Here is a 26,364-nt window from a genome sequence, read left to right on the forward strand (position 1 = left end):
AGAAACGGCCAACAGTATCCACCGGAATCAATGTGATCTACAACTTTCCAAAAGAAACTTTTTCCAAATTCTACACTGATTCGAATTATCGTTTTTAGATTGCAAACATGTCTGAAAAGAAACTTTTGTTATTTGCTTTTGATTTTCCTCCTAACTGAAAACGGTTTTGCTGAACTGGTTTGCGTAAGGCGTCAAAATCATTGTGGTCTATAACTTTACAGAAGAAACTTTTTCCAAATTTTGCACCATTTCGAGTCAGGGAAAAGGAGATTAGAAGGAACAAAATAATAGAAATAATGGCAAAAGAAAAAACCCGTATTGATACGATGAAGGGAGCACAATTAATATCTTTAGCAAGGAAGTTGGGTTGTGCCACACCATGATTGAAGAATGTAGTAGCTAAGGCTTTTGTGAAGAAGCTACTAAATGAGCACAATCTTCTCAAACACTAAGGTACTACTCACTAGAAATCATGTTGAATTTTCAATAAATACTTTTGCAAATGATATTTGTATTTTGATTCAAAACACTCACTTCATCATGGTTTCTTGCAGATTTCATCCAGATTATTCTTTGAAGGAGTATTTCATAGGGAATTTGGACGATTTCATTTAGATAAAAGAAGAAACCTCTAAGAACAACCAAGGGTTACTTTGCAAAATTTTGTGTCGTTGCAATCTAAAAACAATTAACACAAATATTATTCTCTGTGTTTGAGTTTTTCTAGATATTAAACCATTGGTTTTTAGACCAAATGTCACCTAATCGTACTTCACCATTGGTTTTTAGACCAATTGTATCAATTGACTTGGAGAGCTTTAAAGTTTACTTATGTATTGACAAATTGCCCTACTTTTATAATCACATGGTTTTTTAGTATTGTGATACCAATTTTAGATTCTTTTGGATGTCTATAGTGATCAAATGTTGAATGCTAAAACCGTCAATTTTGTTTTAAGGTTTAAAAATGAATAGCAACTAAATGTTTTGTGTTTCTTTTCAGAGCCGAAAGAAAGAAATATGTTGTTCTTAGAGTGGGATAATTCATTTGAAAGAGAAAATTCTTTTATTCAACCTTTTATGGGGCCTCATCAAAGCCATCAACCACCCCCTACTCAGTTACTACTTACCTTGAAGCAACAACGGAGGGTTCTTATCTTAGATATAGAGGGTTTACTACTTTATTCAGTTGAAATGTGACACGGTGATATTGTTCCGTCATGGACCAAATACATGCGAATTGCACTTGAAGAAGATGAAGTTTATCATGTGGTGCACCAGGATGCAGAAGCTTTCTCGGACTTTTGTTTTGATTATGAACTTGGATATGGAGTTGCTATAACCTAACCAAAGCTCAACATATACTTGAGATGTGCTTTCCTAGGCATTGTTCAAAGTTCAAGATGTTTATGAGCAATAAGCATTGTCAAAATCCAAACATCATGATTGGACATAAAAGAGTATATCATAAGAATTTGCCTTTGGTTTGAGGGATGTTTTAGGATCTACATGCTAGCAACACATTAATTTTTTATGATACTCCATATAGAGTGATGTAGAATATGCCATGAACTTATCTCATATCTCCAAAATTTTGGAGACAAACACCTGAAAAACTTCAATGCTTCTTAGAAGGCACAATAGCTCCATGGTTAGTGGTATGGTTGTGTGCAAGAAAGAAGAGGAGTTATAATTCCAATACAATTGTGAACAAGGTAGAGGATCCTGAGACAACTTATGTCATGAATGTCTACTTTGTCAAGAAGACAATGTTGAGAGTCACATGTTGAAGTTGTTTGGCAAGAATGTAGTGACAAAGATATCAATTGTACACAAAACCACATATCAATAGAACTAGTTCATTGTAAATTTTTATTCAAGGTGAATATAAATTTACATTTATCTTTTATCCAACCATTTATCACATTATTGTTTTCTTCTTGAAGTGTATCCTATTGTAAGGGGACTTCTGTTCAATCTAATGTGTTTCACATGGAGTGCACCTTAACATCTGGGAGACTCTTTATTAATGGAGTGCATCCTTCTTATGGGTGGTCTTTTTCTTGTTGCTTTGAGTAGAGAACTATCTATATTTTGCTCATATCTTGTGTAAATGGATCCACTTTTCTTGGATGAGTTTGAATGTCATAGAAAAGTAGAGTGTTTTCCTCAATTTGGGTCATAGCTTGGACAAGTGGTAGATCTTGAATAAGTTTAGGTACTCATTTTGAACTTAGCTTGGATAAGTGGTGGGCCTTGAAACTTTACCTTTAGATAAATCATAGGTAGGAGTTCAATAAGGCATACACGACAATAATAAATAGAATGCACTAGTATCTTAATGGTTTAATTGACTAAAACCATGAAATTTCATGTCCAATTTTGTTCTCAATCTATAATCTACGTTCAGAAATTGGAATGAGACCTTAAGCAAATTGACTTCTTTGACAAAGATCTCATTATTTTATACGTGAAATGTTGAAAGTTGTCCAACCTAGGCATTGGGATTTTCCCACCTTACCTAATATAGTCTTTCAAACAAAAAATGTTGCAAATGTCCATAAACACAACAACAATTTCAAAATCATTGCCGCTCAGTAATATGATATTGTTACGATCCAAGAAGATCACTAGAGACTCATGGAAGAGAAGAGGTTTGTTGAAACCACAATGGAGGTGTAGGAAAGGTTAGAGGAGAAAAGATCATCTTTGAAATTCCTTATGGCCAATCACCATAGTACTCTGAAGCAGGTAATCACAGAAAAAATACATATATCAATCTTTAATTGACATTGCTAACCCAGAGGGGAGTCTTACCTTGAATAGAGGAATTCCAAAATATATTGGAGTTGATAAAATACGAGCTAGAAGAGAAGTCAAAAAAATACACTAGTGTGCTTATGAATCAGGTCTTCATTGAGTATATCAAGAACCATAATGATGCTAAGGAGGAAGAAGATGAAGAAGACCAAGAAGAACAAGAGGAAACATGTGATGGTCATTAGGATGATGATGATGATGATGATGATGAGGATGAGGATAATGACCAGCCACCTCTAGGCTCTACAACTAGATCCCAATCCACACAAGGTGCTAGATCAAGCACTTAAGGTGACCAGTCTCAGAATCAGGCAAAACATCAAAACCAGTGTTACTAATAGCAAAGTCAAGACCAATCTTAGAGACAAGGCCACATTGGTTCCAAAGAAACAACAATACAAAAAACCATGGTTCAATATACAACATAGGATTAGGACAAGGGCAAGGTCTAGTTAGTGAAATCTAGTTCACACTCTGAATAAAAAGAATGTTAGTAAACAAGCTACTAGCTTTAAATAAAGCTCTTGGATAACAAAAAGCACTCAAAAGTAGCTTTTTTGGATTAAATGGCATACTTGGATCTGGAATGCTTTCAGATGTTGTTTATGGAAGCTAGAAGGATGGCTAATTGCTAGAAATTGATCAACAAGAAGGATGGTTAAAATCAATCAGCTACCACAACCGACAGCTGTCGTAGCTACCTCCACATCTAAGATGCATTGATGTCATGGAAAGAATCCTAGAATTGTATGTCAAAAATGGAGATCTCATGGTCAACCCCCATTTACAAAAAACACTTTACTCTTAATTTAAGCTCTCTTGGGCTAAAACTGGAGACTCTTTTGGGGAATAAACCACCATACCAGTGTACGAACGTATAGATCACAAACGTACTAATCCTGCTTCAAAGTGCTAGAAAGATATTGGACCATAAAGTTCAAATGCTACTGGAGAACAATGCTACTTCTAGAAAAGGGGCTAGAACTAGAATAAGTCTAGGAGAGCAAAAAAAATCAAAAGTATTTTTCAAATTGTTAAAATCATTAAAAAAATGATGCATTAAGAAAACCGGGTGGTAATGAATTTCTTAGAGTTTGCTCTAGATTCATCTACATTTCTCTATGCTCTTGCAGCTAATGATTTTGAAATGCCCAGATTCTTCCTTGCATTATATCCATTGTACTTGGAGCCTATAGATCAGCAGAGATACATTAGAATTGTTGAAGAGCTCAGAGAGTGGTATAAAGAACCACCACATAATGGATTGCTTGGAAGAAAGTCTTGTGTAAGGCCCCCAAAAAACATTTGTTCCCTACTCTACCTCTGTCAATTTTAAACTTTCAAATCACGATGGACCAGTGGAAGGTTCAAATTTGACGGTTAATTAACATAACCAATCAAATCCTGCAGCTCATTGTTGAGGCATTAAAGATACCAGGAAATGAGTTGGCCAAACAAGGCATCCTTAGAACCATAGTTCAAAGCGATGGCCAAGCTGAATTCCCTTTGAAGCACAAATCAAGCGCAATCAACCCTTACCTCAAGGGTGAATTTCCACTACCTAATATTGTCATAAGTTGGCCAAATCTTGCTTGACCAGAGGGAGAAGAACTTTATACAACCCTAATACAAATACATGGAATGCATTAACGCCTTATGAAGCTAAAATGACGACATTGAGAAACGAACATCTCAAGCAAGAGACATTGTACCACGTGATTCAGAAGGAGAACAAGGGTCCTAGTCCAAGATCTTTAGAACAATACAAGGTATTTTATAGACCTCAGAAGAAGAAGGTTCCAGACAAGAAGAAGCTTATTCAATGGACTAACATCGGGTGACTACTCACTATAAAAAAGTATACACAAAAATATAAGAAAGGGGAGAAGGAATGTAAATATTTGTTGGAGCCGAGGTTGTCACGATGTGTGTGTGTGTGTGTGTGTGTGTGTGTGTGTGTGAGAGAGAGAGAGAGAGAGAGAGAGAGAGAGAGAGCAAAGAAACTCCTTGCACAAAAGACGCTTCCTTGAATCCTTGCTATTGCAGGAGAGATAAGCCTTTGGTAGAAAGAGTATGTAGCTCTCTCTCTCTCTCTCTCTCTCTCTCTCTCTCTCTCTCTTCCCCCCCCCCCCCTCAGGCGGGGGACCACTCTAGTACCTTCACCCAACAAATATCTCTGACCAGAGTCCCAATCCCTCCCCTCCTACTCCTAGGTATTATTCGTTGAAGCCAACCAAAACTCCCCACAAAGACCAGACTGTCTTTCTCACTAGACTCTCTCTCTCTCTCTCTCTCTCTCTCTCTCTCTCTCTCTCTCTCTCTCTACACCACCCCTCTTCACTTCATGCTGGATGCTATCTTATCAGTCTCTATTAGATGTTACCCATAGCTCCCATCAAAATATGCGTGTCATGTGTGTGGGGTGTGGATTGCCCTGTTTGTGTGTGTGTGTGTGTGTGTGTGTGTGTGTGTGTGTGTGAGTGAGAGAGAGAGAGAGAGAGAGAGAGAGGAAGAAGAAGAAGAAGAGAATTTTAATGAGGTAGGAAACCATCTCAAGAGACCTTTTAGATCTATTGAATGAGGATAGTTTAGTCAAGAGGGAAAAGGCAAAACCAATCTACCACACCCAAGTGATAGAGGGGTTATGCCATTTTCCTCTTTTTATTAGCACACACACACACACCTGAGAGAGAGAGAGAGAGAGAGAGAGAGAGAGAGAGAGAGAGACGTTTTTGTTACTTGCTAAAGCATCATGTGTGTATGGAGGGAGAGGCAGAGGAAGAGAAAGTGGAGACGATAGTGGTGACAAAGTGGGAGTCACTGAGAAGGATGGAGAGGGGTTTTTGGGTAGCAGGGGTGGGTGTGTATGGGAAGGTAGACAGATTTCTAGCATCATGGTGGTTGGTTTTGACATGGCTTGCTTATTTTGTCTGCCTCACTAGCAAATAATGCCTCCAATGGCAGGTGCCCGCCACGAACTCACACTATGTATGTATGTATGCATACAAAGAAAGATAGACATATTGTGTCTACAATCAAAGATATCAAAGAGTTTAAGCATGCATGTAAGCTTCGTTGTAGTTAAAAATCCGATAGCTATGTAGGTTCCTAGCTTGACCTGGTGAGGAGGTCAAGGTCTTTTTGTGATGTGCCCAACATTTGTTTGAAATTAATATGTTGAAACACACTTTATTTAAACCTTTGCATAGGCGAGATGGTTATGTCGACCGTCAGCTTGAGCACGTGAGGTGAAAGGTTCAAGCACCATGTCGATGGTGTGCAGTACGGCTTGATCAATTTTTCGCTTAAGCAATCAACATGGTTAATCACTATGCTTGATTAAGCACACATCGTAGATCGGGAACTCAATGGGGCAACTGCTAATTTTTGTCCTCAGCTAGCAACATTTGAAGGCTGCTGTCCTTGAGCTTTTTCTTCGTGACTAGCTCAACCTGTGTGTCGTCCCTCCCAAGATTGGGCGCAAGCCACACAAACAAATGATCTCACCATCTATCAGATTTCTTTGCATGGCACCACATGCGTGGACTCCTCTCTTCTTGATAGATGATGCATTGTGCTTTGCTAGTAGTCCTCCATGTGACCACAACCACATAAGTAGTTTGGTTTTCTTTCTCTCGAGTTGTCTTGGCCTACTAAGATAGAGATATGTTACCATGCTTGATATCTTCTAAAGTGCTCGCCCATAACGGGGGAGAGAGAGAGAGAGAGAGAGAGAGAGAGAGAGAGAGAGGGGGGGGGAGGAAGAAGAAGAAGAAGCCTAACATTGTAAAAACACACCCTATTTCCAAGAGATCTCTAGGATCCATATATACATCTAACTAGTCTTAAACTCAAGGCTTGATATGAGAGAGAGAGAGAGAGAGAGAGAGAGAAAGAGTTGCATGCACGTCTAACCATATGGGCATGTGGACAAGTTGTACCTACATGTGGACAACTTTATGAGTTGCCCTAGAGAAAGTAGTTACAATGATGGTTGGTGCACAAGTGTTCTAAAGAGCTCTTAAAGCTGACATGAGAATCATAGGCATTTAACCCCACTCTCGAGGGAAGGAGATCAATGGTTGATTCAGTTGAAGCACACCATCTTCTTGGCCGCAGCAATGCGCAGGTCATATACTAGTTTCTTTTAAATGCTTATGATGACTTGTTTCCATCCTGAATGTTGTGAGCTCGATGTGAATGGAGTTCCGCTTTGCAACGTCAGCTAAGCAGAGAGAGGCGAGATCTGATGAGAACGAGCAGACAAAGTTGTAAATATTTTAGCGTTTTGATTTTGAACACACAACAATATCGACAAGAGTTATGCATATTGAATCAAAAGAGCTTAAGTCTCTATCGCTATTGATTGAGATTGAGGACAGACCATTGTTAGCAGGCATTTGCTGTAAAGCCAATTCTGAGATTCTCATTGTCAAATGTGACTCGGACGTGTTGTTGGTGGATATTTCCAATGCGAGTCTGACTGTCTCGAGCTCTATCAAAGGTTATGCAGACAGGCACGTGACGTCCTCTCTCGCGGTGGATGTGCCAAAGCAAACTGGAGGGCGGTATCTCCAGCTGAGCACCGTTAGCAAAAGCAAAAACAACCGAAGGAATGCCCGTAGTGAGTTGATTTTCAGGTACGTCGTCCTTGAGGAGGTAGCAGGTGGAGTCTAAGTCTGAATCATCGTAGGTACTGTCGGGGAGTAGTTGCGGGGCATGAGCAGATATAGCGGCTCTGAGTGCCTCTATAAGCGGGGTGAATGCATCGTCAGGAAGGTCAGAGACAGTGGAGCCGGCATCGATGATGGTGCCGCCCTGGCCGCTGTAGGGATCTATGTCAAAAATTCCGGGAAGGAGGAGGAGGGGCTCGCCACCGACGCTGATTCCGATGAGCTGGACAAAGTAGAGGTGCCGTTCGCTAGGTTCAGCATCTGAGTTAATGATGATCGGAGTGAAGACGGTGTCTGGAGGGATAGGGGCGCCGAAGGTGAGCGTAGAGGTGTCATCAGAGTACATGGCAGGAAAGCAGTAGGAAAAAATGTTATTGGGACCGCCTTGCCGTTGCTGCAGCTGGAAGGACAAACCGAAGTACCTGTCCCGACCCAATGCCAGAATTCCCGCAGTAGGGTTGTGCTCGCCTACGTTTTTGTTACTGCAGCCGAAAGCTATGCTAGAGAAGCTGTGGCCGGAGGACAGGGCGACAGTGTCCCTGACAAGCCTGCCAGAAGAAAAGGACTCGTCGTCATACGTAATTTTATACTTGCACGTAGGGCTATCCGGGCCTGATCTCTGGTAGGAGGTGGGAATGCGATCGCAAAGAGCGGAGCGGCCATCGACTTCAGTGAGAGTTCTGGACAATCTGGGGTCAAAGACAGGCTCATCCAGCTGCTGGTAGCACAACTTGCAGGGCTGGCATTGTAGCCACGAGATTTCGCTAGCTGTGTCGATTGTAAAGTAAAAGTCGCGGATAGGGGTGCCCACAGAGAGCCGCGCATAGTAGTCCGTGTCACCAAGCCTATAGCCGGAGCGAATAGGTGCTGATCCCTGTCTCAAATTCCGCCTTCGGAGTCTACGCTCTTCCAAGTCTGCGCCCCACAAATCGCTGGGGCTCATATGACGAATGGGTATCGTTGCAAAAGCCAGGTCGCTGCTGTTGGATGACTCTACTGTTTGAGGAAGAAGCGCTACAAGACAGAGAGAAGCGACGACTGCAAGAAGCACTCCAAGCATCTGTGCCTTGCAAGTAGAAGTGGAAAACGCAACCATTCCTGATAACATGCGTGCTGCGTTTACATGCCTGTCAGAACAATAAAGCACTTTGTACGTGAGGCTCGCACGAGAATTAACGAAGGTATCGCGAAACAACTAATGCTTGGTGACACAACCCCAATGAACTTTGAAGTTTGTACGTCGCCCCAAGCCTCTCGACTTCAGTCCCCCAAACAGAATGAAAATACAAAGTATACAGGGCACATAATGCACGAGTGCCATACAAAAGTACGGTGGAGAGTTGGCCATTTCGTCTCTCTTGAAATTATAAGAAACGGAAGCCGTGCCCTCCTTCGTAGCATTTACGTGTTGCGCCAAGCAAACACATAGACATGGGGAATTGGATGTAGATAACGGACCTTGTATTGTTGTCAAGCTGAGTTGTGGTTGTGCACTTGAAACATCCACTGTTGTGAAAATATGTTCTTTTTGTCACACACAAGACAAGAGTTAACACAAATACAGAAGATGCAAGATAAAGATTAAACTTAAAGATAAGCAGAGCTAACTTTGTGTTCTATTGCGTAGACGGTGTTATTATAGTGATGACTTCTCATTTCAAAAGCCCCAGCGGAACTTAATGAAGTACGTTGCTATCATGAACCATATTATAAATTGCAACATATCTCAATTATTAGCAACTATCTTCTTTTGAAGCTGCTACTGAGGAGGAGACAGGTGTTAGACTTGTCCAAATTAGGTGGGTGAGTGTAGTGGTTTTGAGCCTCTAATAGGACCTCCACCAACATCTCCATCACGTCGCTCACTGTATCCTTCCAACCACCTATAGGCCGAGGATTAAAGCTTTTAACCTATCGCCGCTAGCTTCTACGTGATGAAAAGCATACATAGCATCTACACAATGTGGCCAATGCCACACGGATCAAAAGAGCCCTCTGCTAATGATAGACCTAATTAAGTTTTCATATCTCATACGGGTACGCTTCTAGATATTCCACTGCCTCTGTGCCCAAGCCTCCTCGACACTGATGCCTCCAACTCTCAATCAGCTACATCCCAAGCTGCCTCCGACTCCTCAATGGTGCTGACCTTTGCTCACATATTGATTACAAGCATATTCTCTCTCTCTCTCTCTCCCTTCCAAGGATAGGTCTTTCTGCAATTTTCTCAACAAACATGTTGTATGGATCTTCCAAGATCAAAAGGCAGATCCACTTGTGTGAACTTCTGTACCAAAAAGCCCTTGCTAGCCATTTGATCATGTTTCTAATTAAAAATACATGAGCGATACAACCCCTTCAATGTGGCTTGTCTGTGCACTATAAAACTTGCAAAGTGTTTACCGCTATTAGGAGTTTTTTGAAAGAAGTGATTGCACATATGTACATACACATGCATGGTGCATCAAATTAAATAAAGGGTTGCCCATTTTCCAAAGCCACGTGGTTACGTGGGGCCCACATGTGTACAGGTAGGACAGCGTGTACACAGTACATCGATTTTCATTATCACCGGTGTTAGTGTGTTTTTCTACAATAATGAGAAGTTGGTGGAGCGTAAATCTTCTCAAAGAAGCTATTAGTGGGGCGCATGCCAAGAGGTAAGCAGGTGTGTCAGATGGCATCCAGTGGCGTCAGGAGGTCGAATGGGGTCAATACCTGCACGTGGAAAGTGAGGACACAATAGGAGTGTTTTCTTGTGATCAATTATGCAAAAATATCATCATGAGAACTATATTTGGGGGCCACTTCACATGATTGCAGAAGCATTATCGAGTAGCAAAAACGCACTATGTGACCAATTTTTGGCATGTTCTAGGACCGTTTGAGGTCAGTCAAAAGGCCAAAGGTGTCCAAGGGATAAAGTGAAGTGTGGACACTGAAAAACCTGAGAAAAAAACCAGCAAAACGTGGAGAGAAGAAGAGGAACAGTCAGAACTCAATTTTTGTAGCCAGTTTTGGCCATAAACTGCTCATCCGAAGTCGGATTTGAGCACTTTAATATTATATTGTAGGTTGTGGTTTTGGGCCGTTCGAGATACAATGGCGCTGTTCATTTTGCCAAATTCTTCACTGTTTTTTTGCTGTTTTGGCTATGTAAGTTCTCCTGTGAGCGAAGTCTCTACTCAAATTTGTAATTGTATCTGGCATATTTCATCCATATTGTGTAAGCTATTTGCCCCATTGGTGTTGGCCCAAGCTCAATTGTATCTAAACATCAGAAATCTTCTTTTTTTGAATTGAGTTTTTTGGGTGTGTCTGTGTGTGTACGTGTCTCTATGTTGAGTGGCCAAATGGATAGTTTGTCTCCTCTCACTCCATTAGTGTGTTCTTTGTCTCGGCCAGGTGGGTTGTGTAAGCCGAGTAGTGTCCATAGTGTGTGTGTATGTATCATTCCAAGAGTATGTGTCGGGTGATTATAGAGGAGTTGTGTGTATTTCCATCATGCTCACATCGCGTTCCTTTATTGCGTTTTATACAAAGAGACAGCAAAATGGGGTGGGCAAAGGAGAGAGGGGAGAGCGGGAAGGATTTATTTTGTAAATTAAATATTACCACGTATATTATCACAAATATTACCGTGCATATTACCTCGCATATTATCGTGCATATTACCTCACATATTACCATGTATATTACCTCGCAAATTTCAAAAAGAAAGAGAGCGCGGAATGCCGTATTTTTTGCAACATACCTTGGTCTTCTACTCTACAACCACCGCACCTACTGCCGTATTCTCTCCTTCTCTCCCTCTCAAAGCTCACATCCCTCTCTCTCTCCTTCTCTCTCTCTCTCTCCTCTCTCTCTCTCTCTCTCGCCTACTTTCTCTCCTACACACACACACACACACACACACACACATGCACAATCAGTCTTTGGTGAAGTGCATCGTTGGAGAAGAGAGGGTGGGCGGACCGCAAGAGAGCTCTACACAAGAGGACTGCAAGAAGAATCGAATGTTGGAGGAACACAAGAGGTAAGCTTCTACAAAATCTCCCCTTCCTATTGTCTTAAACACACACACACACACACACACACACACACACATTAGAAAAGTTCGATTCAAAGAATTTGTACCTCTTTCATGTTTGGTGTAGGTGCTTCTTGCTTGATTGATTGATTGTTTGTTGTAGGTGTGTGATTAGTTTGTAGATACTTGCATGATTGCTTGGTGTGTATTAGGGAAAGAGAAAAAGGAGAGATGAAAAGAGAGGGAGAAAGAGAGATTAGCGTAAATTTAATGGTTAATGTTCAATTAAAGTTAAAGTAGAGATGAACGTAGATTTCATGAGATTAATGTTAAATAGATGCTTAAGTAGAGAGAGAAAAAGTCAAATTAAACATCACTCCTACACATTAAACTTCTTGTATGTTTAATGTTAAATTTTTATTAATTTAGAGTGAAATGATGTGTGAAAAATGTGTATGTTAGATTAGAGAATAAAAATAGAGAGACAAAAAGAAAAAGAAAACATTAGAAAAAAGTAATAAAGTTTGATAAATTGTACATTAAAAAAAGGATTTAGAGAAATAAATATTCAATTTAGTGTATGTGAAATGAAAAGAGAGAAAGAGAGAGAGAGAGAGAGGGAGAGAGATAGAGAGAAAAGTGATTCGAGGGAGGAGAAAAGAGATAAGAGAAGAGAGCTAGATTAGAGGGAGGAGAAGTTTTAAAATAGTGTAGATCGGATGAGACAGAGAGAAGGAGAAAGATTAGAGAGAGAAAAAGAGGGATAAAGGGTATAGAGAGAGTGGAGACAGAGAGGAAGTAGAGAGAGATTGTTAGATTAGAGAGAGAAACAAGGGGGTAGAGAGAGTGTGTAGAGAGGGAGAGAGAGTAGATAAAGGGTATCGAAATAGAGATTATATGGAGAGAGTCAAGATTAGGGGATAGAGAGAGTAGAGAGAAGGTAAGATAGATATTAGGTAGAGAGTAGACAGATAAGGTTAGGATCTATAAAGAGATTAGAGTGTAGAGAGGTGTACATAGCTAAGATAGAGTGGGGGTAAATATTATGTAGATTAGGTAGAGAGGGAGAATACATAGCGATTAGCAATAGAGAGAGTTGAAATTAGGGGGTAGAGAGAGTAGAGAAAGGGTAGATATAGAGATTAGATAGATAAGGTTAGGATTTATAAGAAGATTAGGGTGTAGAGAGAGGTGTGGATAGAGTAGATAGAGAGGATGTAGAGATTAAGTAAATTAGGTAGAGAGTACATAGAGAAGGTGTAGAGATAGAGATTAGGTAGAGGAAGAGAGAGAGAGGTGTACATAGAGGTTAGGATGTAGAGGGAGAGTAGAGAGAGGTCAAGATGTAGATAGAGGGAGTAGATAGAGAGACGGAGGATACATAGAGTGTAGAGATAGATAAAGGTACTAGAGAGAGTGTAGAGATTTACCTCTATTTAATGCTCTCTCTATGTTTAGAAGGTAGAGAGTATGAGGGTAGATATAGGGATTAGGTATAGAGTAATTAGATAAGATTCGAATTTAGGAAGAGATGAGAGAGGTGTGGATAGAGTAGATAGAGATGGTGTAGAGTTTAGGTAGACTAGGTAGAGAGGGAGGATACGTAGAGAGTGTAGACAGAGATTAAGTAGAGGGTAGATAGACAAGGTTAGGATTTAGGAAGAGATTAGGGTTTAGAGAGAGGTGTGGATAGATTAGATAAAGGGAGTACAGAGGGTGTAGATAGAGAGACAGAGGATGCATAGAGTGTAGAGATAGATAGAGAGACTAGAGAGAGTGTAGCGATTTATCTCTATTCAGCGCTCTCTTTGTGTTTGGACGGTAGAGACATGGTAGGTAAAGAGATTATGTAGACAGTAAATGGATAAGATTAAGATTTAGGAAGAGATTAGGATGTAGAGAGAGGTGCCAATAGAGTAGATAGAGAGGGTGTAGAGTTTAGGTAGAGAAGGAGGATACATAGAGAGTGTAGATAGAGATTAAGTCGAGGGGACACAGATAAGATTAAGATTTAGGAAGAGATTAGGGTTTAGAGAGAGGTGTCGATGGAGTAGATAGAGAGGATGTAGATATTAGGTAGAGTGTTAAGACAACCTTGTCCTCCCAACCAACACCACCTTGCACCCGCATCTAATCATTCACACGATTTTGACTTTGTTGAAGCTACCCACAACCCCAACTTTATGGACTAGCCCAACCTCGACTCTACCCGAACTGCCCTCAACTCTCAGACTCATCTTGAGCACCAACTTTGACTCTATTCAAGCTGCCTGTGACTCTCTAGTAGTTATGCTTTGAGTCTCTTCATAGGATGCATGTGCCTATCATGGCCACTTGAGCCTCATCTCAAGGCAAGTCTACATTCTCTGGGGTCGTGGAAACACCCCAAAAGACAAAAAAACCTAACACACAGGTCTTCAAAATGAAGTCGAGAAGCTTCGCAAGAAGGAGAATGAGGAGTTGAAGCATACACTCATCGCCATCAAGGCTCGACTCACCACAGTGAAGAACCACAAAAAGGAAGAGAAGGAACATATGGAAATCAACCTCAATAACACAAAGGTGGAAGTAGAGACCACCTTCACAAAGGAGGTCCAAACCCAAGTAGTGTAGGATACCATCTTTTGTAACGTTGAAGATTGTGTAGCGTCCATGCTACGTAAACAACAATGCCAAGACGATATCGTCCTCAATGTTCCCATTGGTAGGCTTCCAAGTGACTGTAAAGGGAAGGGGGGCCTCAAGCTCAATAACACAACGGCTGAAGTAGATACCACCCTCCAAAGGAGGTCAAAACCCATGTGCAAGACATCATCTTTGGTAAGGTTGAAGATCCTGTAGTGTCCACCGTAGGTGAATGACAATGCCAAGAGGATATTGTCTTCAATGTTCACAATTCCTTTGCTCACATCCAAACAACATCCCACATGGTACAATGGGGTCAGCCACAATCACATCTCTTACACACAAACATCACACGAACCATGCAATCCTCACTTTCAAGATCAAGGTAGATCAAATTAAACTCCTTGAGCAATTGCGACTTCTCAAGGACACCAAATTTTGGTTTGCATAAGATCTAACACCCGCCTAACTCAAACAGAAGAAGGAAGAACTCCAAAAGATGTGAGAAGCGCACTCAATAGGGAAATGGTCAGTTTATCAAGAAGGTAAAGCCATTATCCAGGAGTTTTGAACTCCCAAACTGGCTCCCTTCTCACCTACCCCTTCTTAGGTTTTGTTATCATTTCATCGTATCTTCCCTTTATTACACGTCGCTAGACCCTTACTCCTTAATTGAGATGTATTCAACACACAGGGGGTCCACCTTTCAAAAATACCTATAGCACACGTGCACTCAAGAGGTATTTTTAAAACCCCTATATACACACACCTCATCATGAATTAAAAGACCCATCTTCCTTCATAAATCTGTAACTTTTTTTCAATTTCCCATTTTTAAACCCCACTTGTACATAGAATTATCTAACTCTTTTGTATATAAAAAACCCCTCCGGGTGAGCTCACGTGCTACACTTAAATATTTTTAGGTGGAGCCCCCAAGATCCAATAAACGCTTAATTCAGAAGGAACTTTGTAATGTTCTGTTTTTGGTCCCATAGGTCATATTTGACCTTCATGGATGATAATTAAATCTATTTGTCTATCTATATCTACCTATCATAGATGTCATAATGAGAAAAATGCATAATCATTGAAAATGCCAAATGGATGCCACCACAAACATGGCAATGGCAATGGAAATGCTACAAAGTTTCAAATACGAGGATTATCTTAAAGGTTATGAGTGTGCTCCTAGTACTAGAATTATGATCATGCACAAGGTTCTTAGGTCAATCATCAACTACATCATCTTCCAAATCACTGGTTGATTTGACTCACTCTTCAATGTTAAAGATGAGCATACAAACCCCGTACAATAAATAGAGATCCCTTGTGAGAGAAGAGTATTAGGAAGAAGCGACCAATATTTGTTGATGTGAATTATGTGCTAGAAGAAGACAATCATAGACTAGATAACTTTATACAGGTCAACAATAAAGATGCTCATCTGAGCCATCTAGATTGGATGCAACCAGATAAGCATCTTTATTTTTTTTAAATCCATATAGCAGTAATATGCGAAATAATATGCACGATAATGTTCGAGATAATAATCGCGGTTATATTACCGCGTATATTGTTGTCAAACCACTATCGCATCCTTTGCTATTGTTATTGCCACACACACAATATTTTCTCTTTCTATTTTCCTTTATTAATCCGTAGCAATGCTCGTGGTTCTGCAGTTTTCCTCTTATAGCTATGGTTACAATCCAAAGATACATTGATAGTCCCCATGATGCTTTTGCACTTGGTGAACAGAAACCAGGACTAAGGGCGGACTAAGGGCCGTACACGAGGAGAGGGCATTTCCTAACTTCTTTCCCACATATTGATGAGCTTATCCTGCACTACAAAACCTTTAAAAGTCACGAACTTTATCTTAAACAAGGAAAAGGCACTACTAGCCAAGGGGGTGGTTAGCGACGGATAAATGTCGCTTAAGAAAGGGTCAGATGTGTCGCTAAAGACGTCGCTATTGTACATCGCATATGCCACGACCATAGCATGGATTTTTGCATCGACTTATAGTCGCTTATGCATCGGTTGTAGCAGCGCCTTTTGCATGGCATGTAGCATCGCTATTAGCATTGTCTGTAGCATCGCTTTCGATGCTTATGCCACGCTTGTAGCATAGAATAAAGCATCGATTATTGATGCTTATGCCACGCTTGTAGCATCGACGCATCGTCTCTTATGGGACGTCTCATTTTTTGCTAAAAAATGTGCGTCGCAAGCGACGGTTTAGGAACGTTAAGAAGAAAACGACCATTTTTATAGCCGCGAGCTTGTAACAGCTCGCGTTGCTATCTTAGCTTGCTCTCTATCTTTCTCCAGCTTTCTCTCTCTCTCTCTTTGTTTGTTCAGCTAGTAGTGCTCTCTCTATCTCTCTCTCTGTCTCTTTTTGTTTAGCTAGTAGTTCGCTCTCTCTCTCTCTCTCTCTCTCTCTCTCTCTCTCTCTCTCTCTCTCTCTCTCTCTCTCTCTCTCTCTCTCTTTGACATACACATACATACACACGCTCTCTTTCTTGCGTTCGTGATTGCTTACGGAGTTTTTATTATTTGTGAAAGTTGATAGGATCAGTGCGCAAGGAATTTCAGATAACTACTTCAACGGCAAGGATGAATTCTGGTAAACACACATATCCCACTCTTGTTGCTTTGTTATTTGATGCTTGACTAGATTGGGATATATACAAAACAAATATCTACTCTCATCATCCGCATATACAAAACAAGTCTCATCTCCATCCTCAAATATACAACAAACAAATCCCTAGTCTCTATCACTATATGAGCCGTGCTCACTACCAGAACAATCACTAGCATCTGTGTGGTGACCAGCAGTGTCATCTCCATCCGCATCACCCGTGGCACTACGACTGTGGATATCTCCAACCACGTCCCTAGGTCTATCATCATTGACCGGATCGCCGCTCCTCTCAGCCTCTCGGCGTTGCCCCTCTGCCTCCTGTCAAGCCACCTTTGCTAGATCGGCCTCGCCATGTTGCTCTTGTATTAGTAGTGAAATCAAATAGCAACATATTACAATCTGCATGGAGACAAAGTACAAAATAAACAATCATACTCACAAGTGGATCTGGCATGTCAGAAAGCATCGCGCACAAAGCCCGGTAGCCGTAGTACGTAGCGTACTCTATCTCCTGCATCATAGGTGGACGACCATAGTCTTTGGTTTGCAGGAAGACAGAACCAAAGACTTGTTGTAAACTTCATTCGCTAATATTAGCTTTGAAAGCTCAAATTTGAAGGGTCTATACTCACAAATGTGGCCACGAATCCGTCTCGTCCCATCCGGCCTAGTCTAGATGTGTGACCACTAGCCACTCTCTTTCGTGCTGCCTCTTATGTAGATTTGATTATATAAAATAACATACATTAGAGAATCATATAATAGATAAGTTTGTAATAATTCTGGTATATGTTGGCAAAAACACACACCTTGTGCTGAGGAAAAGTGATCCGTAAGCGCATCTCCTTGCAGTAGTTCTTCCATGTCTCCATGCAAATAGACACCTTCCTCTTGTTTGTCTCCACCAAATAGTAGCGTCTGCTTATTTTTTCATTAGAATAAGCGTTAGAGTATACTGTAAGACTCGTTTGATTTCAACGTTATGTTACTTTTATTGAGTTCTTATTTTGTTCATTTGATAAATGTCTCTTGTTTTTATGTTAAATGCAAATTAGATTCGGATTGGTCAGAGGGTACACCGCCACCCCCAACTACTCGTGATCGGGATGCAAATGAACTCGTTTATGATGATTTGTACTACGACGAGTCTGTTATATGTTGGTGCACTCGTTGTTGTGGCACATATCGGAGACCTAGACGGGAGTGTTTTTCACATCAGATGACTTATGGTACTTTTGAGCGAGCACCACCTCCTGAGGAGCGACATCGACCTATGGTATGTGACTGATCTCTCTTATTTTCATATTGAAATTTTATTAACAAAAAATTGATATGTAATAGAACCTATTATATATGTAGGTTCCTTCACTTGATGAGGAGGATGACTTCACTATTAGTGGTGCACATGTCCCTCACACACGACACGGACAAGTCATTTATCGGTTTGCAGCTCGAGGTTTCTCGGCAGCCTTTACCTCTTGCTTTGCATGCTGAGATGAGTTGAGATCACCTCTTGCCTACTCATTTGCAAGCTCTAGTACAGACGTACGATCGAAGGTGATACGGAGGATGGCAGGGAGGATCACTTCCTTTAGATGGAGTTGTTTTTAGCTTTTGGGGTAATCGCTACATGATTGCTCCGTCCACCACCAATGGAGCTGGACGAGGCCTCTTTATTGCACAGGATTTGCACGTTCCCCCTCATTCAGAGGTCACCCTTATGTCTTTTTGTGGACCTATATATGGATGGGGTCCATGGCATCGGCTTGCTCGGTACATCTAGAGCATGAGCACATATGGTTTATGTCTCAATGCAGCCTCTCTTTCTGATAGAGGGATTATACATGCAGAAGGACAAAGACTCTATGTTGATGGAAGACCTTACTCTCAAGGAAACATAGGAGGTTTAATCAATAGTAGTCGAGGGATGAGTGCAAGAACCAATTGCACATTTGTGGAGTGTAAGAATAGTCATGAACCAGGACATATGAGTAGGGTTGTACCACGATATATTGTTGTCAATGCTATCAGACCATTACGGGATGGTGATGAATTGTTAGTAAACTATGGATGGCGTAGACCTCCGCGAGCACCCTTAACGAATTATGATTAAAAACTTCATTGTATACAAATTATTAATGTTATTTTGGACTCTTGTATCCTAATTTTACACTTTAATTTACATCTTGTTTCTTTTATCTCGGATTTATTGTGATGATCGTCTTGTCTTTTATTTTAATGTTTGTACATGTGTAATAAAGTGCAATTTCAATTATAAGGAAAAGTGCTACCTATATGTGTGTTCCTGTCTAAACATGCTAATGATACAATCTTCTTTGCCTATGCAGATTCCGGATTATGACATTGATAATGTCGCAAACCAACATCTACATGAAGTATCTCACATGTCTATAGAGTGCATGAGGATCCTACGCAGAAGTGATCCTCACACGTATGCAAGACTTAAAGAACAATATTCAAAGGATTTTAATGGATGTGCTGATATCTTTGATATTGTTGATGGCATGGCTGATTTTATTGAGGATTGGTATCAAAATGATAGTACAAATATTCCTAAAAATGAGAAATATCTTCGAGAAGAAGCTCTAAAGCATATCTACACAGGAAGCCAGCTAACACGACTAAGTGCAAGCTTACTTATACTTAATCTTACGAATCGTTTTGGATAGAGTAATGTATCTACTTCAACACTATTGAAGTATGTACGAATACAACATACTTTTTTGCTAGAATTCTAAACTTTTGTGATTTTATAGTTTTTGTTCAACTTGCAGACTACTCTCTCAGAAGTTCTTGCCGAGAAGCAATATCCTTCCTACATCACATGATGAGTTGAAAAGGATGATAAGTAGTCTTGGACTTGACGATTCTTCTATACATGCATGTCCCAACGATTGCATTTTATATAGAGGTGAGTACAAGGACAATATGTCGTGTCCAAAATGTCAAACGTTTCGTTATAAACATAAGAAAGGTAAGGTCCCTAGAAAGAGGTTGAGACATTTTCCCCTCGCCCCATGTATAAAACATATGTTTCAAAGTCTCGAACTAGATAAGATATGGGGAGCAGAGCACAAGAGCAAAGATGGAGTAATGCGAATTCCAATGGATAGTCCGGCATTTGAGCATATTGAAACGCTATGGCTAGATTTTGCAAAAGAACCACACAATTTAAAGATGGGTGTAGCATTGGATGGTGTGAATCCATTTTCTATGAAATCAAGTAAATGGTCTACATGGCCAGTGGTAGTTATCAATTATAACCTACCCCCATATCTCAGCATCAAGAAAGAACATTTAATGCTCTCACTCTTGATTCCCGGAAAACGACAAGTTAAAGACTTGAATGTTTATTTTGCTCCTCTTATCGATGATCTTCAAGAATTGTGGAGAGGGATTGATGTCGTTGATATGTCTTGAAGCATTGATCAGAGAAAATTTACTTTTCGTGGAATTTTAGCATGGACTATCCACGATTTTCCAGGATATGGATTTGGCTCAAGTAAATGCGCTTTTATATATAAATTATCTCATATGCTAGGATTTTTAATACGCTAATCACCTTCATTATTTTTTTCATGCAGGGATATGTACGAAGGGCTATAAAGCTTATCCTATTTGTGGTGATTGGTTAAAATCGATTTATAAAAAAAATCTCAACAAAAATATATATCTTCGACATAGACGATTTTTACCTGAAGATCATCATCTACGAAACAGAAAGAAAGCCATACATTTTAATGGTTTGGTAGAAGAAGGAAGATGTTGAATACCAATGACACCAAAGGATTGCTATCTAAAGTGGATTGTTGGACCCGCTATTGATCCGGAGTCTGCGATCATAAGGGATGACGATGATAATGGTGTGAAGGCGTGAGGCAGAGAAAACATCCTTAGCTCAAAGTCCTTCGATATGGTACACTTTGGAATATTGGAAGGATTTGAAGATATGTCATCTTCTTGATCCGATGCACATATTCAAGAATGTTGGTCATTCATTATGGCAACACCTCGTTTGCTTAAAAGACACAGCGACAGCAAGACATGACTTAAAAGATCAAAACTCAAAGCCCAATCTATAGCCACTTTATGATGAAACTCGAAATGAGACAACTTATGAGCCTGCTCCATGGGTACTTACGGCAGAAGAGTTGCGAGCAGTTAACATGAAGATTCATTCAATTCATACACCTACGGGATATGGAGCATCAACTTGTAGAAACATGTTCACTTTAGATGAGAAGAGCTTGTCTGGTTTAAAAACACATGATTGGCACAACTTTGTGAAGGTAAATCTACAACGATCTTTGTAAATAGTTAGTTTCTTGTATATTTTCTTGATTGGATGAATCATGTATGCAGCATGTTCTACCCCTTATTATTGATGGGTGCACTACCCAAGGAGTTGGAGATGTAATTTATCATCTTGGATCGCTTGCAAGGTATATATTTATGGCTCTTTAATTTCAATGAGAATTTTAGTTGATAACTTATTTGAATCATTCTCTAATGTCTTCTTCATAACTTACTGATAGATGGATTACATCTACAAAGATCGACAAACAAATAATTCCACAAAAGAAGCGTGAATGTATAGAGCTTCTTTGTTTGATGGAGAAGGAACTTCCAACATCCTTTTTTGATAATTAAGTCCATCCTTTGGTCCATCTACTGGACGAGATAGAGCTCGCCGGTGTTGTTTCTACTCGATGGATGTTTTGTGCCGAAAGATTTATGGGAGTACTCAAAGGTTATGTACGTCAAAAAGCAAGACCTGAGGGTTCAATGGCAGAGGGATGGATGCTTGAAGAATGCATGTATTACGTTTGAGAATATCTTGAACAAATGGACTCTGAAGCTCCGCGTGCATGGACAAATGAGTCTTCTTCTATCATGTCAGACGAGGTACTGTCTGGTAAGGGAGTCTCTTTTCGACTTAGCATCCAAGATAGTTTGGATATTTCTACTTTCATTGTCTATAATAGCGAATGTATGCAACAATTTATTGATGAGTATGAAGAGGAGCTTGCAAACCAACGAGTTGGCAAACGTAAAAAGAGAAGATCTAGATGTCAAACCAATGTAAATAACAAGAAGAATGTATCTTCTTTCACGGATTGGTTATACACCCGTATGCAACGTGCGGTTAGTGATCATGAGTCGATCTCAAGGGAACAACGAGAGTATATGATCGGGTGTGAAAGAAAGGTAACTTCTTGGGTTTCAAAAAGTGAACTAAATAAGATTCAATCTTCTATTTTTTCTTATCTAATTTATTTATTGTTCTAGGCTCGAATGTATACCAACATGTGGGCTTATGGGCAACATCTTCGGATAAAAGACATTGACAACTTACGTCTAACTCAGGATTCTTGCGTTGTTGCCTCTTTCAAGCAATTATCACGTGCCAGTTCAAGAGACACAAATCTTGTAGATAGTGAACTTGGTTATGTGGGAACCATTGTCGGTATTTATGAAGTATCGTATCGTATCTTCAAGCAGGTAAAATAAAATCTCTCTTCATGAATCAATAACATGTAGTTTCTTGAAGCTATGCATAAGTCTAAAGTTTTGATTCGTGCATATTGACATGTGATTTTGAAGGTGGATTGGTTTCGTGCCAAGTATAAAGGCAATAATGCCACAATGAGACGAGAACCATCCAGATTTTGGTCCGTCGACTCCTCAAAGTTAATGCGTGCAACAAAAGAGCCTTACATTATGCCACCTCATGTTGAACAAGCATTCTTTTTCAAGAATACAGATGCTCATCCATGATGGCAAGTTGTGCATGTCCAACCCAGGGGTCGACACTTGTTTGATAGCGTTGATCTTGAGGAAGAAAATCAAGAAGAAATTATTCCTTCCCCGAATCTAGACACATCGACTTCAGAGAATTGTAGAATTTTCCTTGTAGATCATGATGACATTGTACATGATGAGAACGACAATGATTCATGCTCTGACACTATAGACACTGATTCGTGCTCTAACACTATAGACACTAAAGAGGAAGACATGATGGATGTCGAGTAGACAATGGAAATGAATGTAAACACATATTTAACACTAGGTTGGTAACCTAACAGGACATAAAAGTGTCCTTTCAGGGTTTTGAAAAAAACCTCCAAAACCATAGTAGATCCACTCATTTTGTAAAATCCTTTCATGAGGTTATAGTTCAAGGCCTACTACACAAGTAAAAAATAAAAAACTTGTAAAATTTCTCATCTTTTGGTCACACCAAGCCTCCAACGTTGATGGACCAGTACATTTTCATCAAAACAGTCATTTCTTACGTTTTGTTGCATAAAAATAAGATTAGGGATTTTTGTAGGACTTGAGATAAATTCCCTAGTTAACTTCAATGGGTTGGTGATCAGAACATATGATTTCTTCTCACTCACTATTTTTTGTTTTGCCAAAAGAAATAGGTACAAAAAAGTTGAATTTTTACCATTCCGCAAACCTATCATCAAATTTTCTATAGCCACGCTCAATAAAAATAATATATGCATGTTTTCTTAGTTCCCTATTGTCCTTTAGGTTCATAAGGAGCCATGAAGCATGTCAAAAGAATATTACATCTCTTACCAAGGGGAATCTTGGGGACAAAGATAAAGTGCTAAACACAGCAAACATGAAAAAACTGGGTTCAACATTATGAGTTGTAGAATCCCATAGAAACTACTCAATACCTAGCCAAACTTGATCCTTATGACTAGATATGGTTACTACCTACAAAATGCATGTAGTTGTCACAAGAAACTAACAATATTGAAAAAAATCAACCATCGTTTTCTACTATGCAAAATAGGGTATTAGGTGCCCCAAAACTCAAGGAATATTAGCTTTATGTTACAATATGTGACATAGAAAATCAAAACTGCATTTGGATATCATGAAAGCCACCAAAAAAATGATAGAAGAGCTAAATTGGCTAAAAAACAGGATTTGACAATTTTGTACTTTGGTCATAACTTACAACTTGAACATTTATTTCTCCTTAGAAGCATCAGGACATGTTGAGGACTACTAAAGATAGTTCTCTAGCATTATAGACCTCACAAACATGAATTCTAGAGTGGTATAGTTGCAAAAAGTTGAAAAAACCCAAAAAAAAGGACCCGTTTTTTCACACAGTTTAGGTTATGAGATGTTGTGCAAGGACAAGGTTAAAAATGGAATTGATATTCCAAGGACAAGGTTAAAAATGGAATTGATATTCCAAAAAAATGTCAAGTTTTTTTCAGCTCATGAGACAACTTTCTAGATAGATAGCACCTCAAAATCCATTTTGAAACTCTTGACATAATTCAAGGAAAATGGTCACTTAACAGGACATAAAAGTGTCCCAGGACATAAAAGTGTCCCGTTATCAACCTAGTGTTAATGTTGAGAGATAAAGATAGAGCACAAAAATAGAACCCCAAAGTGTGTAGAATACACACATGAGATGATGTATATATAGAGGGGACGTGGGTGCCATATATAGAGAAGCCATATATTGAGTAGCTTCACATATAAACTCAGCACCCCCGCTCAAATAAGAGTCCCTAACTGTGGATCAAAAAACCCTTGGGGGATCAAGGGAAAAACCCACAGCTCTATATACACCCACCATTATATTATTAAAATCATTGATTATACAAATGTTCATGAGGAGCTACATCACTCGTTTACAATGAATATTTTATGAGGAGCTACATCACTCCTTTTACAATGAATGTTTTATGAGGAGCTACATCACTCCTTTTACAATGAATGTTTTATGAGAAGTTAAATTACTCCTATCCTATCAAATACAATAATGAATACAAAGGTTCAATGAAGAGGTGTAAAGGCTATTGATTAGCTCGTAATCAGAAGTGTCTCGAAGAATCTGCTGTGTAGCTTGTCATCACTATCGCATCACCAAACATATCTTCATGTTGTCATCAATATGGCATCACCAAACATGTCTTCATAAATATTTTATTGTCACCAAGTTTTTCTTCATGAAAAAAATTCTTTGATCAATCCTACATAGATCATAGACTCAAAAAGAAAAAAACATAGTCATGAAAATTATCATCGTTAGTGAAATAATTACGTTCACAATGTCATAAGAGATGGTTCGTAGTGAAATAATTACTTTCACAATGTCATAAGAGATGGTTCGCGACGCCACTCTATTGACGACATATATACGCACGACAATATATGGTACATAAAGTATGGACGTAAAAGTACAAGATGCGTGATTACGTGATGCAAATGATATGTGTATATACTACATAAAACAACATTTATCAACATAGTGATCAATGAATATCATCAAAGTATTAAGAAAACATTATCATTGTATCAATAAAAATGAATAAATCATCATGGTATCAACAAAAAGCATCATGATATCATGGAGAATAATCATTGTATCAACGAAACAACATCATGGCATCACCGAAAATAACCATGGTATCAACCAAACAACATCATGGTATCACCGAGAATAACCATGGTATCAACAAAACAACATCATGGTATCACCAAGAATAACCATGGTATCAACGAAACAACATCATGGTATCACCGAGAATAACCATGGTATCAACGAAACAACATCATGGTATCACCGAGAATAACCATGGTATCAACGAAACATCATCATGGCATCACCGAGAATAACCATGTATCAATGAAATATCATCATGGTATCAACGAAAATCACCATGATCAAAGTACTAATAAAACATCATCATGGTACCATGAAAATCACTATGGTATTTACGAGAAATTATCAATAAAACGACGTAAACTATATCTCTAAAAGAATAATTATACGAGAATCAATGAACGAGTATATCATATAACAAAAGATCATGTACCAACAGTAGCTCGATAGAATTTGGACGATCATCAACGGCTCGACTGAATCGGAACGATATGTAACTGGCTTCTGCAGCAAAGTTACGTCAGTAACAAACACTACAAGAGGCTCTTCATATTAGCGACGCTCACACAGCGACGCTCAAAAAAGAAATTCCCGGCGTCGCTATAAGCGTCGCAAATTTCTTTGTAAATTTGCGACGCTTATAGCGACGCCGGCTGGGGTAAAAAAATAACCGAGCGCGCCCAAAAACTCAGATCTCAGATCTGAGTTTTTCTGCGTCCTCAAGCAAGGAGCAGGTAACGCTCTCCCTCACTCTCTCTCTCTCTCTCTCTTTTTCTTCTCCACACACACACACACACACACACACACGAGGAGAGGAGGGAGAGCCAGGTATGCTCCTTCCCTCTCCTCATTCTCATGTTCCCTTCCCCTCTTTCTCTCTCCCTCTCTCTCTCTCTCTCTCATACACACACATACACACACACACACACATAGTGTTTTTGAGAGAGAGAGAGAGAGAGAGAGAGTACAAACAAAAACAAAAACGCACACACACATACATAAACAAAGAATGCACACACACATTGAGAGAGAAAAAGAGAGAGAGAGCATGCATAAACAAAAAACGCACGCATTGAGAGAGGAAAAGAGAGAGAGAACATGCATAAAC

At 39.6% G+C, this 26,364-nt stretch overlaps 1 protein-coding gene and 3 pseudogenes across 1 annotated transcript; 2 read left to right on the forward strand and 2 right to left on the reverse strand.

Annotated features, from left to right (window-relative positions):
• Window positions 1-7,209: 7,209 nt before the first annotated feature.
• On the reverse strand, window positions 7,210-8,601 carry LOC147455345 (protein ASPARTIC PROTEASE IN GUARD CELL 2-like). The gene has a single exon (XM_086513695.1). The coding sequence runs from the start codon at window positions 8,599-8,601 to the stop codon at window positions 7,210-7,212; it is 1,392 nt and encodes a 463-aa protein (XP_086369821.1).
• An 8,323-nt stretch (window positions 8,602-16,924) lies between these two features.
• On the reverse strand, window positions 16,925-17,673 carry LOC147455346 (uncharacterized; annotated as a pseudogene).
• A 758-nt stretch (window positions 17,674-18,431) lies between these two features.
• Window positions 18,432-18,914, forward strand: LOC147455347 (uncharacterized; annotated as a pseudogene).
• A 2,131-nt stretch (window positions 18,915-21,045) lies between these two features.
• Window positions 21,046-22,348, forward strand: LOC147455348 (uncharacterized; annotated as a pseudogene).
• Window positions 22,349-26,364: the final 4,016 nt, after the last annotated feature.

The sequence above is a fragment of the Adiantum capillus-veneris genome, chromosome 6 (genome assembly GCF_014529385.1).
Source record: "Adiantum capillus-veneris isolate H3 chromosome 6, ASM1452938v2, whole genome shotgun sequence".
Taxonomy (NCBI): domain Eukaryota; kingdom Viridiplantae; phylum Streptophyta; class Polypodiopsida; order Polypodiales; family Pteridaceae; genus Adiantum; species Adiantum capillus-veneris.

What these genes read in the sequence shown, in the direction of transcription:
- LOC147455345 (XM_086513695.1), bottom strand. Translation starts at nt 8,601, where the DNA reads ATGTTATCAGGAATGGTTGCGTTTTCCACTTCTACTTGCAAGGCACAG.